Source organism: Arachis stenosperma, chromosome 1 (assembly GCF_014773155.1).
Source record: "Arachis stenosperma cultivar V10309 chromosome 1, arast.V10309.gnm1.PFL2, whole genome shotgun sequence".
Taxonomy (NCBI): domain Eukaryota; kingdom Viridiplantae; phylum Streptophyta; class Magnoliopsida; order Fabales; family Fabaceae; genus Arachis; species Arachis stenosperma.
The window spans coordinates 44,303,537-44,320,763 of record NC_080377.1 but is presented as its reverse complement, the minus strand read 5'-3'; the positions used below and the strand labels follow the sequence as shown (position 1 = coordinate 44,320,763).

Below are 17,227 nucleotides of genomic sequence, written 5' to 3'. Positions count from 1 at the left end.
CAAAGAGGGAGTGAAAAGGGAGGGGGTAGGGGTAGGGGTAGGGGTGGGTAATTGAGTTGGGTTTCTTTTTTATAATTTTATTTATATATATATATATAAAGCAAATCGATAAGTTTGAAAATACTTGGTCGATTCTGACGATTTATCGATTAACTGTCGATTTGGCCATTTTTTAGGCCGATTTTTTTAAAATGATTTTATACCTCAATCGAATTGAACAAATGACCGATTTTTTATTAACACGATTGAATTGACCGGTCCGGTTCAATTTTTAGAACATTACTAATAATGCATTATAGAAAAATATTCTAAGTTTGTGAAGAAGATATTTGTAATAACAAAAAAGAAATTGGTTTTGAAAGATCCGTGATACTGCTACCGCTTTGAACACCCGAAGACCGGACCCAGGCCCAGCTGCCAGCCTTTCATTTTCTGTTCTTATCACACCTTTATGCCATCTTCTTTTATTTTCCATTTTTTGTCCAAACCAAATTAAAACCAGATTAACCCATTTCTTCTTCCCCTTGACATCTCACCTCAATATTTGTCCCAATCAGAAACTAATTTGACCAATAACAATTATAACAAAAAGACATTCTCATTTTGGACAAAAAAAGAAAAAAAAGGGAATGTTCAATTTCCAATTTCCAATTTCCAATTTCCAATTTTCAATTTTCATGTTCAATGGCAATGAATGTTGAGTGTCCCAAACTCTGCGCCTCCACCCCCACAGAGCCTGACACCACCACCCTACTCACTCACTCCCACTTTCATTCATTCACATTCACAATCAGATTGCAACAGCAATACACTCACTCATTCATGACGTCATCAATTTCGTAAACATATTAACGAGTGTTTCTGAAAACCCTAAGGAAAAAAAAGGGTTCTCATTCTACACAAAATCTTGGGGGAACCTCTCCTCCATTTCCACATTGCTCTTCCTCTTCAAGAATCCCACCTTCGCCAATCCCTAATTCCAAAACAAAGTCCCTTTTTTCGTTCCACAGAGCTTGAGAAGATGAAATGAATTGAATTGATGGTTGGAATCTGTGACCCGAGATCCGAATCCGAATGGCTGTTGGCAGCAAAGTTTGGAGCTTGAGGAGCTTCTTGTGTTCAAAGCAACCTCAGTTGCTGCACCCTGATAAAAATAACAATAGTAATGGGAGCATTAACCATAACCATAACCACCATAGCCACATGTGTTGGAGATCCAGCGTGGCGAAACCCACATCGTGGTCCATGGTTTGCGGGTTCATGCTGTTCGGGTTGGGTCTAATCTCACTCTTAACGGGTCACATGGCTTCTCATGTTGAATGGTACTCCCAAAGATTCGTCCATCGCACTCTCCACTCAGCACAGGTTCTTCTAATCCTTCATTTTTTTTTCCTTACACCTTTTGTTTTTATGTATTGCATTGTTCTTTGTATCTGGTTGCTAATGTTGTTTACTGTTTTAGTTTTTTTGCTGCTGAAAACGGTGGAGTGTAATTGGTGTGAATTATTTATTATTATTATTTCCTTTTCTTCTTAATTTTTGTAGGATGGAAGTGAGCGTGCGCCAATTGATATTTGGGAATCACAGTATTCTAGGTATTACTATGGATGTAAAGAAAGGGGGCGTAATTTTGCTCGTGAGTTCTCACTCATTCACACCTTCTTTTGTAGCTTGTTTGATAGAACATTTTTTTATATAGGTGCTAAAACTTTGCAAGTTTTCATTTTGGGGTGTTGATGTTAATGCATCTAACCATGTCTTTTTTTTTTCAAATAAAAAATTCCTTCATGAAACAGATTTTAAATCCTTTTGTGTTTGGTCATGTATGATTTTTGTCAGAAACTGCTAATTTTGGAAAATTTTCTGTATGTATCAGGTGAAAGTGAGAGGGGGTGTTTTCGGTAAATATAGTGTGTTTTGTTCCCATATTCTCCATAATTAATGTATATAAGCAAAAGCTAGACCGGTGCAATCTGGGTGTAGGATTTTTCCTAGTTAGGTCCGATGTGACTGGCAAACAAACTGAAGGGTTCCATTTGATATGTTTTACTATGTTGTTTTACTTCTTGACAAATCTATTTTGAGATTGTGCTGATCTATAAAAGTTAATTTCACATGTCATTTTCCATCTTATTTTGGTAACCGGAAAATATAGCTGCTGTATCCGAGCGTAAGTCAAATGGCTACTTGCTTATAGCAACAAGTGGAGGACTGAACCAACAAAGAACTGGGGTAAGTCCGACATAAGCCTTATGATATGTACTGTTGTCGCTGTTTGATTGCAAAAGTGTTCTATAATATCACCTGGTCACACTGGAGTAATGATCATTTATTACACCTTGGTTTCATGGACAATGACTAGTGCATTTGGTATTCCTAGCCAATTTCCTGCTCATAAAGTGATGGAAATGATAATAGCAGTTTTCTTATAGCTAGTTGGTTCTATTTCATTTGTTTTCAGAAATGTGAGCCTTGGTTAGGTTCTCTTTTGTGGTGGTGCAGAAATTTTCAGTAGTCTTATTTAAAGCTAAGGTTAATAAGTTCTGGATGTGGAAATGCTAATCATGTTCGTGCCCCCAGATTACGGATGCCGTTGTTGTTGCACGAATTCTTAATGCTACATTAGTTGTACCGGAGTTGGATCATCATTCGTTTTGGAAGGATGATAGGTAAACTGACTATCCTATCAAACATTCCCTTTTTCATTACACAGATTATGGTTTACTAGAACTAAGTTAATAGTTGTTCATTTAAAGAAAACACTTCTTTTTGACGCAGTGACTTCAACAATATTTTTGATATAAATTGGTTCATTACATATCTTGCAAAGGATATTACCATTGTTAAAAGAGTTCCTGATAAGGTTATGCGATCAATGGATAAACCTCCATATACAATGCGTGTCCCGAGGAAATCCGAACCTGAATATTATCATGATCAAGTTTTGCCAATACTCTTGAGACGACGGGTGAGGTCACTTCTAGTGATTGATACATTTTTAAATTTCTTAATTGTCATGAGCATACATTAATAGTTAGTTAATGTCAATTTTGATGATTCTTTTGTGGATATAGCTGTGGTGGTAGCTGAATGTAGGAAGATTTTGCAGGTTTTGCAATTGACGAAGTTTGACTTTAGACTAGCAAATGACCTAGATGATGAACTACAAAGATTACGTTGCCGTGTTAATTATCATGCACTGAGATACACGAAACCTATACGACAGTTTGGTCAAAAACTTGTTATGAGAATGCGAAAGATGGCAAACCGTTTTATAGCCGTCCATTTGAGGTTTGTTCAATGAACCTGATGTATGTTCAATTTCAACCTGAATTTTAAACAAAGTGGTGTGGGAATGTGGGTTGTTCAAGCAATCACTTACTTTTCATACATCTGATAAATTGTTATTCTCTCCTTTGCGCTCTCACACTTTTAGGCTGCGATTGGAAGAGAGACGAGAGATTGAGACTGAGAGATAGAGACTAGGAGATAGAGACTGAGACTAAATTAAGTCTCTGTATTGCATTTGGCGAAAAATATATTGAATTGAATGATGTCTTAAGTATAATGTTTGGTTTAAGATAAATATGAAAGATTGAGGGGTAGATTTGGAATTTTAAAAATTAAATGAGTATTTTTGGAAAAAAAAAGTTATTAAAAAAGTCTTCAGTCTCAAAAATTTCAGTCCCCTGTGTTCTAGTCTTAGTTCGAAACACAATACTGAGTCTCAGTCCCCCATCTCAGTTCTAGTATCTGGAAACAAACACTACCTTATTCTCTATTAATCACATATGCACCAACTATGTATTGTCTTATCCCTTCTAATCTTTAGGCTCTTCCCAATATGGTTGATTGCCTTTACCTTTTCCACAGCTCCTTGCATTCTGAAATTGATAGTAATTATTTGAACAGTGTCAAAACATCAAATTTCCAGCGCAACTTGATAATAGTAATATGGCAGGTTTGAGCCAGATATGCTGGCATTTTCAGGTTGTTATTTTGGTGGGGGTGAAAAAGAAAGACAAGAGCTCGGGGAAATAAGAAAAAGGTGGACAACGTTGCCTGTAAGACTGCAATTCTTTACTTCTTTCTAATGATAAAACCCTATCATATTGACTGACAGGATGATGAATTGGATGATTCTGTCATTCTTTTTTCAATGTGCTGAAGAATCTAAGGACTTAAAATTTGCTGTTTCTCTTGTGGCACCAAAGAATGAGTAATATATTATCTCGTGTTAATACAGGATTTGAGCCCTGATGGAGAGCGAAAGCGTGGAAAATGTCCTCTTACTCCTCATGAGGTGGGGTTGATGCTCCGAGCACTTGGTTTTGCAAATGATACCTACCTATATGTTGCATCAGGAGAAATATACGGAGGGGATGAGACCATGCAGCCTCTGAAAGATCTTTTCCCCAACATCTATACAAAAGAGATGCTTGCAGGGGAAGAGCTGAAACCTTTTCTTCCATTCTCTTCCCGCCTTGCTGCTATTGACTACATTGTGTGCGATGAAAGCAATGTATTTGTCACTAACAACAATGGCAACATGGCCAAGATTCTTGCCGGTCGAAGGTAATAGTATGTAAAATTATAAAAGTTTCACAAGTTCATACAAGTACCAATTATAAAGGCATAAACAATTCTATCATAATTGAATAGCTAGAGTCATAATTAAGAATATCTTTGCAATGTGGTTATTATGTTGCCTACTTGCCTTACTCTTGAATTATATGCAAATTTGGTTGAAGGGATGTGTGATTTTGCTAGGATTTGAATAAGCTTTGTATAATTTACTCTGTTCTACTTGCATTCTTGTAGCTAAATACAGGATAAATTATAATAATACTATAATAACTCTTACTCGTGACTTGAAAATAAAAAAGAAAAAAGGATACAGATTAAGTTAAAGTGGTGGTAGCTTATATTAGTCGTTAATCTTCAAATGTCAGTAAGATCTGTTTCTTCTTCTGCACCCTTCCCTTGATCTTTAAGCTATCCAATAAGCAAGATCTCATCTCTTGTGTAATGTTGGAAAACAGCTGTTTCATTTTATAAAAATGTTGGAGAGCAGTGGTTCTGTGGAAGGCACAAGGCCACAAATTTGTTGTCATTTGTAGTTGGTTATTCTAGGGATATAGCACATAAGGTAAAACTGTGTTCTTAGTAGTTTTTGCAAGATTAATTTGTATGCTGTTTATAAATGATCATTGAGCCTGGATGTTAGGAACAGATATGGGCTGGTTTGTAGTAGGGAGGAGAGAGGCCTAAAAATGATAGTTTCAGCAGTAGCTGAGAGCTGAGAACTGCTGTTTGTGAAGGAAATCAATTAGGTAGCAGTGGGAGGTATTATATATAAAGAGAGGGGGAATGTGCCATTGAGAGAACTGGGTGATGATGTTTCTATTGTCATCTGAGCTCCCTTGCAGGCACAAATTGAAAGTTTTGAAACCCCAGATTCCCTTTTTCCCTTCAGCAATTAGATTGGCTTGCTTCTATTGTGCAGTATGGTGTAAGGGATTTGTACATAAATAACGTAACTGCTTTATTTACAAGTTTTATTATGCTAACTTGTGTTACAAATATGTGATTCATGGCTGTTCCAGTGGGCTCTCAATTCAATATTGTAGCTCAAAGTCACCCAGCCAAGATGTGGTTTTTCGGGGTAAAGGGAGTTAGTTTCTTTCCTAAAATACCCTTCATTGTGTATAATCTACATAATTCATTGTGTATAATCTATAAAATAAATATTAACTCTAAGAATTGAATCCATGATCTTTTGATTTTAGTATAACATGCTTGCCATCTTGACTAATTTCAAATTTGTTATTATTATCAAATTTAATTTATAAAAAGGTGTATTAATAGAAATGTTAGTGCCTATAGTATTAAATACACTAGTTTATATAATGAGAGACAGGAAGTTGGTTAGAGTCAGTCATTTCCCGAGTGTGGAGGTCTCTTGCATCATTGCTAGGGTTTTTGGTGATTTGCCAAGATTTCCCAAAGGTTCAATTCTAACAACAGAGTAGAGTAGAACTTGGGATATATATTCAATCAGTACAACTACCAAATCTTGTGGTACTGGTTGCAGTTGACTTCATGAACTAGACCAGTTATATTATTCTATCATAACTTAAATCTTATATATAGCTATGCATATTGAAAAGGCAGATATACCGCAGTACCGCACTGATACTCGAATAGTTGGGTTGACATTTAGCAAATGCTTGTATGATTTAAACTGTAGCACTAATATTCTGTCATTTAGGTGTGTGTAATATCGTTGTGCTAAACTTAAAGTCATATTGTGTCGGCAATTCCAGTTTTCAGAATTTTGTAACTGTATTCTTTTTGTGGGGAAAAAACCCTTTAGTCGATCATAGGTTTTTTTGCTAAAGCAAGTGTTGTCCTGTGAGAAGTGTTATTTTTCAGCAGCGTTTCCGGGTCCCTGATTTGATGGAATAGTTTCAAATATACATTACGGTCCTTTAGTTAGTTAATATTCTAATTCTGATCATCTTATTTTTGGTCAATAGAGATGGTCATAGAAGCTTGATGAGTATATATGAACTTATTGATTTCATTTGCTATATATATATAACAGGAGGTATATGGGTCACAAAAGAACTATCAGACCAAATGCCAAGAGGCTTAGCACTCTGTTCATGGAGCGGCATCAGATGGATTGGGACACTTTCGCCGAAAAGGTTAAGGCATCTCAACGAGGATTCATGGGAGAGCCAGATGAGATGAGGCCTGGACGCGGCGAGTTTAATGAGTATCCAAGTATTTGTATATGTGAGAAACCATATATTGATCAAGCACTCAGTGAAGATGTGTTCCGGCCTCCTAAACTTGCAGCCGAAAACCTGACAGTGAAAGAGGATTCCTCATTGGATGAAGAAAATGAAGATAGTATTCGACTACCTAAGCAAAGTGTAGGAAGGGCCAGAAGGTGGTAAAACAAGTTAACATGGCTATCAATTCAATCGCTCCACGGCAAAGGGCCTGCCACTATATTTGATGAGGATTAACATAGTTGGGCTTAAGTTGTCATGGCTCGATGAAGATCTAAGTCATACAAATCGTGTATGGCACAGTTTAGATACTTCTCTAGGGTAAAAGGCGTGAATACCCTTACAATGTGTTGCAAGTGTTTATAGATGTGCTTGGTGTAGTATATGTAACTTTCTTTCTCTAATATATATATATATTCTATTCTTTTACTAGGTAGTTTTTTTGCGACAAATCTTCCTTCCAATTCTTCCTGAATTATCTATTTTCGTAAATGAAAATTTATTATTTTTTTTGTATAAACATCTAAATTTATTTCCAATAAATTTTAAATTGGATATTTTATTTTATTTTTTTTATAAAATTGTTTTCTAAATTATTCTCATAAGATAGATTTTTTTAATTTCAATCAAATTTTTAATAGATAAATTTTTAACAAATTTATTATAAGACAATTAAGTTTTCACAGGAGTAATTTTTTAAAACTTCTAGAGAATAAAAATGTTGGTAATTAAATTAAACTTGATAAATTTTTTTTAATCCTCTTTCATTATCCTCATCATCATTATGATCGTCTTCTTTTCATATATATATATATATATATATATATATATATATATATATATATATATTATTTATTTATTTATTTATTTGTTTGTTTCGGCCAAGCCTAAGAAGAACCGAGAGTTCACTTGGCAGACATACGATCCGACGGGTCCACCACCCGATTAACCGACGGTGTCTCTCGCTTGATGTCATCTCCCTAATGGTAATCTTAACAGTTGGCAGAAGCTTCCAAACGAATGGGTTCAAATGGAAGGGCCCACCTGAGGACGAAGAATAAAGAAGAAGGACCTACCCCTCTCCAAGGTATGTCACATCTTAACCTAATTAGCTTCCTCTTCCTACGAACACTTACTTTAACATCAGAGTGTCCTTGCGGATGGCCCCATCCGTCAACCCACCGACGGTTCTTGGATTCACATCTCATCTCAGCTCTTACACTCAGGTTCTGACCCTCACCTTCAATGATCCATACTCCACCAGTCCGACGAACAACCGAACAATGGCACCGCCTGTGGGGACCTGTCGTGAGTTAATGATGCAGGCTTCCCACTCAATGAACAAGCCAAAAGAAGGGGGCGATCGCCAAGAGCGTTGCCTCATGAGTAAGGTAAGCACGGGAACCTCTCGGAGCCGCCGATCAACAGCTTTTGACAATGGCCGCTCCCACGAACAATCCCCCGAATGGCATCCATTCAGGGCTACAGGCAATGACAACTCCTGGATTATGTAACAACTTAGGCACCAGGTTCAAAACCTTGAAAGAGAGTTGGCGGTGAGGGACCGTTACAACCTCGAGGTTAGCCGTAACACTGGCTCAAGCATATAGCCTTGGCCCAGCCATTCTCGCACCCAGTCCCCCTTGAGGAGATCGGGAGGAAGGCGGCTGGAAGAGGAGGACGACGGGCATGACCAAAATGACGGTCAAACCCAGCCTTTTCACTCCCGAGACAAGTGGAGAAGCCGAGAGCGTAAGGAGGAACAGAAGAGGAAATGTTGGGATCCCGTGGTGATTGGCGCTACCCGTTTCCACTAATCCATTCTCAAGGTCCGCCCACCCAAGAACTTTGATAAGCTGACAGACATGAGATACGATGGTATCAAAGACCCACAAGAGCACATCATGGCTTTTGAAGCTAGAATGAACTTGGAAGATATGGGAGACGTGGTCAGATGCCGGGCGTTCTCCGTAACCCTGACTAGACCGGCAATTTGTTGGTTCAACTCCCTCTCACAAGGTTCCATAACAACCTTCTCGAATATTTTTTTAAAGTGTCTAGCCCAGTTCACTACTCGTATCGCCAAGGCAAAGCAACCGATTAACCTCTTGGAGATAATACAACGGGTAGGCGAGCCCACGAGGAGATACCTAGATCATTTCAATGATGAGTGCTTGGAGATTGATGGCCTCACGGACTTTGTGGCCAGGTTGTGCCTCACTAATGGCCTAGTGAACGAGGACTTTAGGAAATACTTGACCACCAAACCTGTTTGGACCATGCAGAAAATACAAGACGTGGCAAGGGAGTATATAAATGATGAGAAGGTTAGACAAGTGGTGGTCGCCAACAAACGGCAGCTAGCCACCTAGCCTACCCGTCAGGCCGTCAACCCGGAGAAGCCGAAGGACTCCTCATGAGATATGGCATCCGGAAGATCGTTTAAGCTGTTTCCCCGGATAGGAAAATTTACGAATTACACACCCCTGACAGCTCTCATAGTAAAAGTCTTCCAGCAGATTATGGACAAAGGCATTTTGACTAAACCGAGACAATTGAAAGACCGGACTGGAGGGAACAAGAACATCTATTGCGATTATTACAAGGATTTTGGGCACATGACACAGGATTGAATTGACCTGAAGGACGTGCTAGAACAGGCTATCTGAGAAGGAAAGCTGAATGAATTTTCGCAGTTCATACGGGAACCGAGAAGAAAAGAAAGAGAGCGATCGAAAGAGGACTGGAGTCGGACCTTCAAGTCAAGGCAAGACCCTCCTGAGAATATGGACACAACCCCAACAGTGGTGGTGAATGTGGTGGTCGATAGAAATGCCCCGCCATAGTTAAGGTCCGCAACAAATAAATATGCCAAGGTACTTGCCGTGACGTCGAGAGACAACAAACTGTCTCCCAGGGAGCTTCTCGATATATCGTTTGGCCCTGGAGACCGCTGGTGTGATGACCTCTTGGAAGACCCGCAAATGGTGATTACGGCGAGAATCGGGCCGGTCTGGTCAAGCGAATCTTGGTCGACACATGGGCCGACTTGAGCATCATGTTTCGAAACGTGTTTGACACCCTGGGCTTCAAGGAAAGCAATCTCAAGGACCACCATCATGGAGTTGTAGGATTGGGTGACAACTACATTAAGTCCAATAGTTCCATCGTACTACTGATCTATGTGGGTTCCAGGACAAGTAAAAAGTCTGCAATGGCTGAGTTTGTGGTCCTGAGAGACTCCATGGCCTATAACATCATTCTCGAAAAGAGAACTATTAACGAACTGTTGGTGGTCATTTGCACAAAGTTCCTGACAATGAAGTTCGCAGCGGATGACGGGTTGGTAGGAACGATCCGCAGTGACTTGAAAATGGCCATCGCTTGTGATAACGCTAGTTTTTCCCTCCAAAAAAGATCCAAGGAGGTAGACGGGGTGTTCTTAGCAGACCTGGATGCCAGGATTGATGAGCATCCTAGGTCAGAACCCCAGGGTGACCTAGAAAAGTTCCGGGTTGGAGAAACGGACGACAAGTTCACATTCGTGAATCGCAACTTCCCCCATGAGTTGAAAGGACCTTTGATTGAAGCCATCCGAGCCCAAAGAGACCTTTTTGTCTGGACCTTGGCTGACATGCTAGGGATAGATCCAGACTTCATATCTCACCGTCTGGCCGTGAGACCAGAAGTGCATCCCGTCACACAGAGGAGGAGGAAGATGTCGTCAGAAAGGGAAAACGAAGTGGCCAAGCAAACGACTAGCTGTTGGAAGCCAGTTTCATTAGAGTACTTGACTATTCTACATAGTTATCGAATGTGGTACTTGTGAACAAGGCAAACAGAAAATGGAGAATGTGTGTAGATTACTCGTACCTTAACAAGGCATGCCCAAAAGACTCATTCCCCCTTCCTAACATTGATGCCTTGGTGGATGCATCGGCGGGGTACAAGTTTTTAAGTTTCTAATTTCAGAATGTACACCAATCACTCAAGCACAATTTACAAATCAGATATACACATACTTTGAACAAACTTGAGTTTCACATGATTAAACAATCAAGTATGATATGTGTTAAAATTTTAAAAATTTTCATGCAATTCTCTTGCTTGGTTTTGCCAAGGGGAGTGACATATGAATGAATCCAAACCTCTTCCTTGGCAGCACGCTGCTTTCTATTCAAAGCATCAGCCAATATTTGTTTGTTGTGCAGAACTTCTTTTGTTGCTTCTTGTAGCTTCCTCAAAATAGTTAGTTTAAAGATATTTCCTTCAATCTTCAGGTATTTGAGCCTTGGGGTCTAGCGGAGAATGCTTTGGCAGAGTAAAAGAGAGGGCATTCATTTCAGCAAGAGCAATAACTTCGGCCGTCCTCCATCATTTTTGCTACAAGCCACTTCATCTCTGCTGTCTTAATACTAAATCCATGTAAGGGACTTGAAACTTTAGATCTTTTTGTTTCAACCGTTCTACTATATTGCTCATAATCTGAATGAAAATTCCTTGTTAAATTGATCAGATTATCAAAAGTGTAACTAGTTTTTACGTAAGGTTCTGGTGGATCCAATCTTGCCTGCTCTTGAACAGAGACATGCCAACTTTTCGCACGTCCTCTCTAGAAATATTTTCTCCTTCTTCATCTTGTTATTCAAAGATTCAACAGAAAATTGTATCACCTTAAGTTCATTTGCGATATCTGTTCTTCTTCGCTATTGATAATTCCTGGTTCATTTTCTTAATAACTGGTAGAGTTCCAATCTGTTCATGCGCATTTACATCAGGAGTTGAGAAATATTTCAGTGCTTCTTTTGTAGCTTCTACTTTAAGTCCTCTACAACCTTTTTGGTAGCACCTAATTCTTCGAGCAAATCGAGTGTTTCAGGCTCTTTGACTATCAAATCCTTCTCCAACTCTATTGCTTGTTCCTCCATTTTCTTTATGTCGAAATCACCCATGTTATTTTGCTAATGATAATTTCATTCTACATCAGAAAGTAAACCAACAAGGGGGTATGTATCAAGTACAAAGAACATTGTCACGCTAAACAGAAGAACAATGCTCTTTCTTCAATAGCCCAAAAAGAAAAATACTACTCTTTTTTTTCCCAAAACAAATGTTGTTATGTTTGAATACAGTAAAACGAGTAAAATTCCTAGACTTTTGTCAGCATGTCTTGAAAATTCTCAAAATATACATCACATATCAATAATTTTAAATATCTTATTTGTTACTATACTACTCAGGATCCTGAATAAAGCTTTAAATAATGATAACATGAATTATCAAGTTGCAGTTGCCAAATCAAAACAAAACAAAAAATGTATCCCCATGGATAAAAGTTAATAATTACAATCCAATGAAATAAGAAGGTCATTATCAGATATAAGTACCTGAAAAATCACAGGTAGCCAATAGGTTTATTTTATTTTGTTTTGTTTCATCTTATTTTTTCGCATATACTAAGCAACCAAATTCAATTTTTATAATAAAATATAAACAACTAAACAACTCAATTTTTTTAATATTGCAAAGAGATGTGTATTTTTCATCGTTATTTTGTCATCTGAGTTTAACATTGCTATAGAAAAAAAGTTTTACATTTTCTTAAAATGTTATTGCCATTTTGTGTTTATTAATTTTTTTAATCGATTAAATACAACACGTCAATGCCGTTTTGTGAAAAAAATTATTTAAAAAAAAATGGAAAACGGCAAAGCCGTTTTGTGTTATGGTGTATTTTTTAAAATTAAAGAATAGAATACAGCAATGTTGTTTTAAGGTTTTTATATTTTTTAAATTAAAAAAGGAAAAACAGCAACGTTGTTTTGTTTGAAACAAGTTTAAAATTTTAAACGAGTCAAAACGGGATTGATATTTTGCAGAAAAAATAACTGGCACAAATAAAAAAATATAAAATCAACCATAAAAGGAACCCAAATCCAATAAAACATTTCAAGGAGAGTAGAGTAGAGGTGAAGAAGAAGAAGTTGTTCTTCTTTCTGAGATTTTGAGAGGGTTCTTTAGTTCTTTGAGTTGCATATTGAGAGTGAAAAATTTATGAGTGGATATAATGAGTGTACAAAATGAAGGGTTATGTTAGTTTAAAAATATATTATAATGGTCAAGTTTTATCTTATACACACGAATGTGTGACTTTTATGTGAAAATTCATGTGTTATTATTGTTCTTCTTTCAATAACATATGAAGGACTCAAGAGTGTGCTTTCTAAAAGTATAGATTATCAAATGCTAAAGAGAACCACAAATATTTTATACAGGCAGCTTGTGCTAGTATTTGGTAGTTTTGTTCAGTTTCAAATAATATATATGGCTGATAAATCTTTTATGCATATTTTAAATCTTGATGCAATGCATGTACTGAAATTTTCTGAATATGTCAATATAGGTAATTATTATTATTATTATTATTATTATTATTATTATTATTATTATTATTTGTAATTTATTTTTTAGTATTATTATTTATATTATTATTAGTACACGGTCATGATTATTATTATTATTAATATCATGATGATTATTATTGTTATTATTTATATTATTATTATTGTTATTATTATTATGATCATTAATGTCATTATCATCATCATCATCATCATCATTAGAATAGTATTTAGATTTATTTTGTGTTGTTATTGGTGCAGCCCCCACTATTGTCGAAGATAGTAAATTTGTTGTCGGAATGGAATTTAATTCTAGAAAAATTGTGATTGAGCTAGTTAAAGAGTATACTATTCAAAGAGGTGTCGATTACATGGTGTATGAATAAGAACCGACAACATTCTATGCTAAATGAATGTTGTAATTGGCTTATCAGAATTAGTCTTATAAAAAGATAGTATTGTTGGGTGATAAGGAGGTATAATGGTAATCACATATGCACTAGATCTACCATCTCTTAAGATCCTGCGAAACCAGACTCTGATACAACTGCAGAAGAGATAAAGTCATTGGTTAAATCCGACCCGTTTCTAAAGGTGAAATATGTCATTGCAGAAGTGCAATCGAAATTCAACTATACGATAAGTTATCGTAAAGTATGGTTGGCCAAGAAAAAGGCAATTGAAAAGATATTTGGTGGGAGGGAAGCTAAGCTTCTTATGAAGCTTTGCCCACATGGTTTGAAGCCATAGTTGCAAAAGAACCATCAGCAGCTGTTGAATATGAAACTCAATATGCTTACCAAGGAGATGAGTCGGTTGAAGGTCTCTGGATTCTGATGCGAGTCTTTTGAGCTTTCTACCCTTGTATTAAAGCATTTAGAAGTTGCAAGTTGCCGGTATGGATAGACAACACACACTTGTATGAAAAATATAAAGGGGCTCTTTTAGTTGCAATATCACAAGATGGCAATGGAAATAGTATGCCTCTAGTATTTGCCATAGTCGAGGGTGAAACTGCCGATACCTGGCACTTTTTTCTTAGCCATCTACGAATGCATGTGATTAATCGAGATTGTGTTGGTCTTATCTCTGATTGATATGAACCCATTATCTCAGTTGTAGGTCGTAGTAATGGAATCTGGCAATATTCGAGAGCTATTCATATATTTTGTATCGGACACATATCATCCAACTTCTTGAGGAGGTTCAAGGCACTGCATAATGGTTGATACATATGTGCAAGGCATGCAAAACCCCAACTAAACCTATAAATATGAGAAAACTGGCGAAGCAACGGCAAATACTTCTAGTGCATAGTAATTCCAGTCTTGTAAATAAATAATGTTGTATTAAATAGCAATATTATGTGACATTTCACATATATTTTCCTACTCACTCAGTCCATCAAATGTTGGCGCCGGTTTAGTTGGCGGAACCATGAAAAACTGGCGAAGCAACGGCAAATACTTCTAGTGCATAGTAATTCCAGTCTTGTAAATAAATAATGTTGTATTAAATAGCAATATTATGTGACATTTCACATATATTTTCCTACTCACTCAGTCCATCAAATGTTGGCGCCGGTTTAGTTGGCGGAACCATGACAGCTTGATTTCGCTTCCTCTATGGTCGTGCGGCCCAGGAGCACAACCAAATTAGTTCATACACTCGATCTCTAACCCGCTTGTGTTGTGGTCAGTAGATCTAGTCATCAGAAGACCATGAGTCTGGCGACCAAACATCATGGCGACATCCTCCAAAATATCGTGCACTCGCCGTGTGAAAAATGAAAAATGTGCGTCTCAAGATGCCACCTTTCAACCAATACATTTATTTACAGTTGGACTGTGAGTCGTCATCCTCTCGATCTGAGATATATTAAAAATTCACTCTCTTAATTGTTCCTCCACTCTCACATCGTATGAGTCTACTTGATTTAAGTGTCTACTATGTAGATTTCTTAAACTCTAAAAATAAAAAACATAATTAATGGTCAATAATTATAAATTACTATGACTAATAATATAAATTAATATTCATATTAATTACTAACTCCTAAGTTTAGTAAGAACTATAATTAAGAACTATTAAATTATTACAAATCACATAATTAAATAATTATTAAATTAAATACTAATTATTAACCATTATTGTAAACACAAAATTACTTATATATAAAGAAAGTTGAAGATATTTTTAAGTATGTTTGATGTCATGTTTTTTTATTTTTGTCTTTCCTTAACTCTATAATAAGAAAATTATACGAACAATTAATAATAACTCAATTCTATTTATAATCGCTGTTTAAAAATATAGATTGAAAAAATTAATAAAAATTTCATTTTTTCTTATAATTATGTAAAATAAAACTAAAATTACTAAAAATGTATACTAATTATTGTTAACAATAACAATTAATAATAATACTATTTTTTAACAAATATTGAAAGTAAAGCTAACTAATAATTAATAATATTATTGTTTTTGTAAACATAGCTAATAATAATATTGTTGTTTATGTAATTATTATTAATTAATATTTTTTATAATTACATATTTAAAATTAAAGATAATTTACTAAAAATATATCCTAAGGATTAATAATAATAATAATAATAATAATAATAATAATAATAATAATAATAATAATAATAATAATAATAATAATAATAATAATAATAATAAATTTGTTTTTTAATAAATATTTCAAACAAATCTGAAATTAAAATAAATATAACTATTAATTAATAATATTATTGTTTTTGTAAACATAATTTATTACATATGCTAACAAAATAATGTTGTTGTTTTTGTAATTATTAATATTTTTTATAATTAAATTTTTAAAATAAAAGATAATTTGCTAAAAAACATATCCTAAGCATTAATAATAGTTCTTTTTTTTAATAAATATTTCAAATAAATCTAAAATTAGTAAAAATATATGCTAAACATTAGTAATCATATTTTTTTCAGTAATAATTTAGTTTTATTTTTAAATATTTCAAATTAAGCTAAAATAACTAATAATAATAAACGATAAATATGTTTTTGAAAAAACATTTAAATAAAATGAAACAAACTAATACTAATTACTAACAACTAACAACAACTAATAATAGTTATTAATAATTCTCTAATCCTATTTTTTTTAAGATTGCAATAAACCTAACACAAATAAAAATAAATATTAATAATCAGATCTAATGTTATTTCTTTTCAATATTTCAGTAAATTCACTCACTATCATTAACTATCCACTAATAACAATATAAAATAAATTAAAACACTTACTTATATGTAGTTACTATTTCACATTGACATTTTACAAGTGAGATTAGTAGGGTTGGAACAAACTTTGGAGAGTAATGGAAGGAAAGGAGGGGATCGAAGAAAAAGGAAGATGGAAGTGAAGAAAATGAGTGTTGCAATAAGTGAAATAAAGGAAAAACCAACACAATGCATGAGAGTGGAAAAGAGAGTTTGACACGTGTTGCGCATGCACACAAAGTGTCAATGACATTTTGTGAAAAACAACAGTGCCGTTTTGCGGCTCAACGGCGTCGCTGTTTTCTCCATAATCTCTAACCACTCCCACAACAGCGTATTACACGGAGTATTGATAATTTTAAGATATAACACTACTCTCTCTCCAATATTAAAAAAAGTTTCAACTATACATATTATTATCCTTCTTTGGAAACAAATAATAAAAGTAACATAGAAACCAAAGCATTTACTTCCGAATTTGACTTTGTTTTCATTCTTTGCATCTAAATATTTACGTAAAGTAGCATACTTTTTTTAATTAAAATCATTAACAAACTGCACATTTACAGCTCCAAGACAAAAAAAAAACAACTAAATAGTAACAAAAGACAAATCAAAAAAAGAAAGAAACTTACAAAAGCTTCTCGAAGCTTGTAAAACGGTAACCAAAGACCACTTCCTCCAATATTAGCATGAAAATTCACCATCTAGATCTTTGGAATCGGGTCATGACCTGATTCGAATTCATCAACAGTG

At 35.3% G+C, this 17,227-nt stretch overlaps 1 protein-coding gene across 1 annotated transcript; it reads left to right on the top strand.

The window, feature by feature from the left end:
• The first annotated feature begins 655 nt into the window (after positions 1-655).
• Positions 656-7,256, top strand: LOC130944748 (O-fucosyltransferase 29-like). The gene is made up of 9 exons (XM_057873247.1): positions 656-1,365; positions 1,546-1,636; positions 2,156-2,232; positions 2,581-2,669; positions 2,779-2,968; positions 3,110-3,291; positions 3,962-4,064; positions 4,247-4,575; positions 6,608-7,256. Exons 1-9 carry the CDS (start codon positions 1,075-1,077, stop codon positions 6,963-6,965), a joined length of 1,710 nt encoding a protein of 569 aa, XP_057729230.1. The 5' UTR covers positions 656-1,074; the 3' UTR covers positions 6,966-7,256.
• The last annotated feature ends 9,971 nt before the right edge of the window (positions 7,257-17,227 follow it).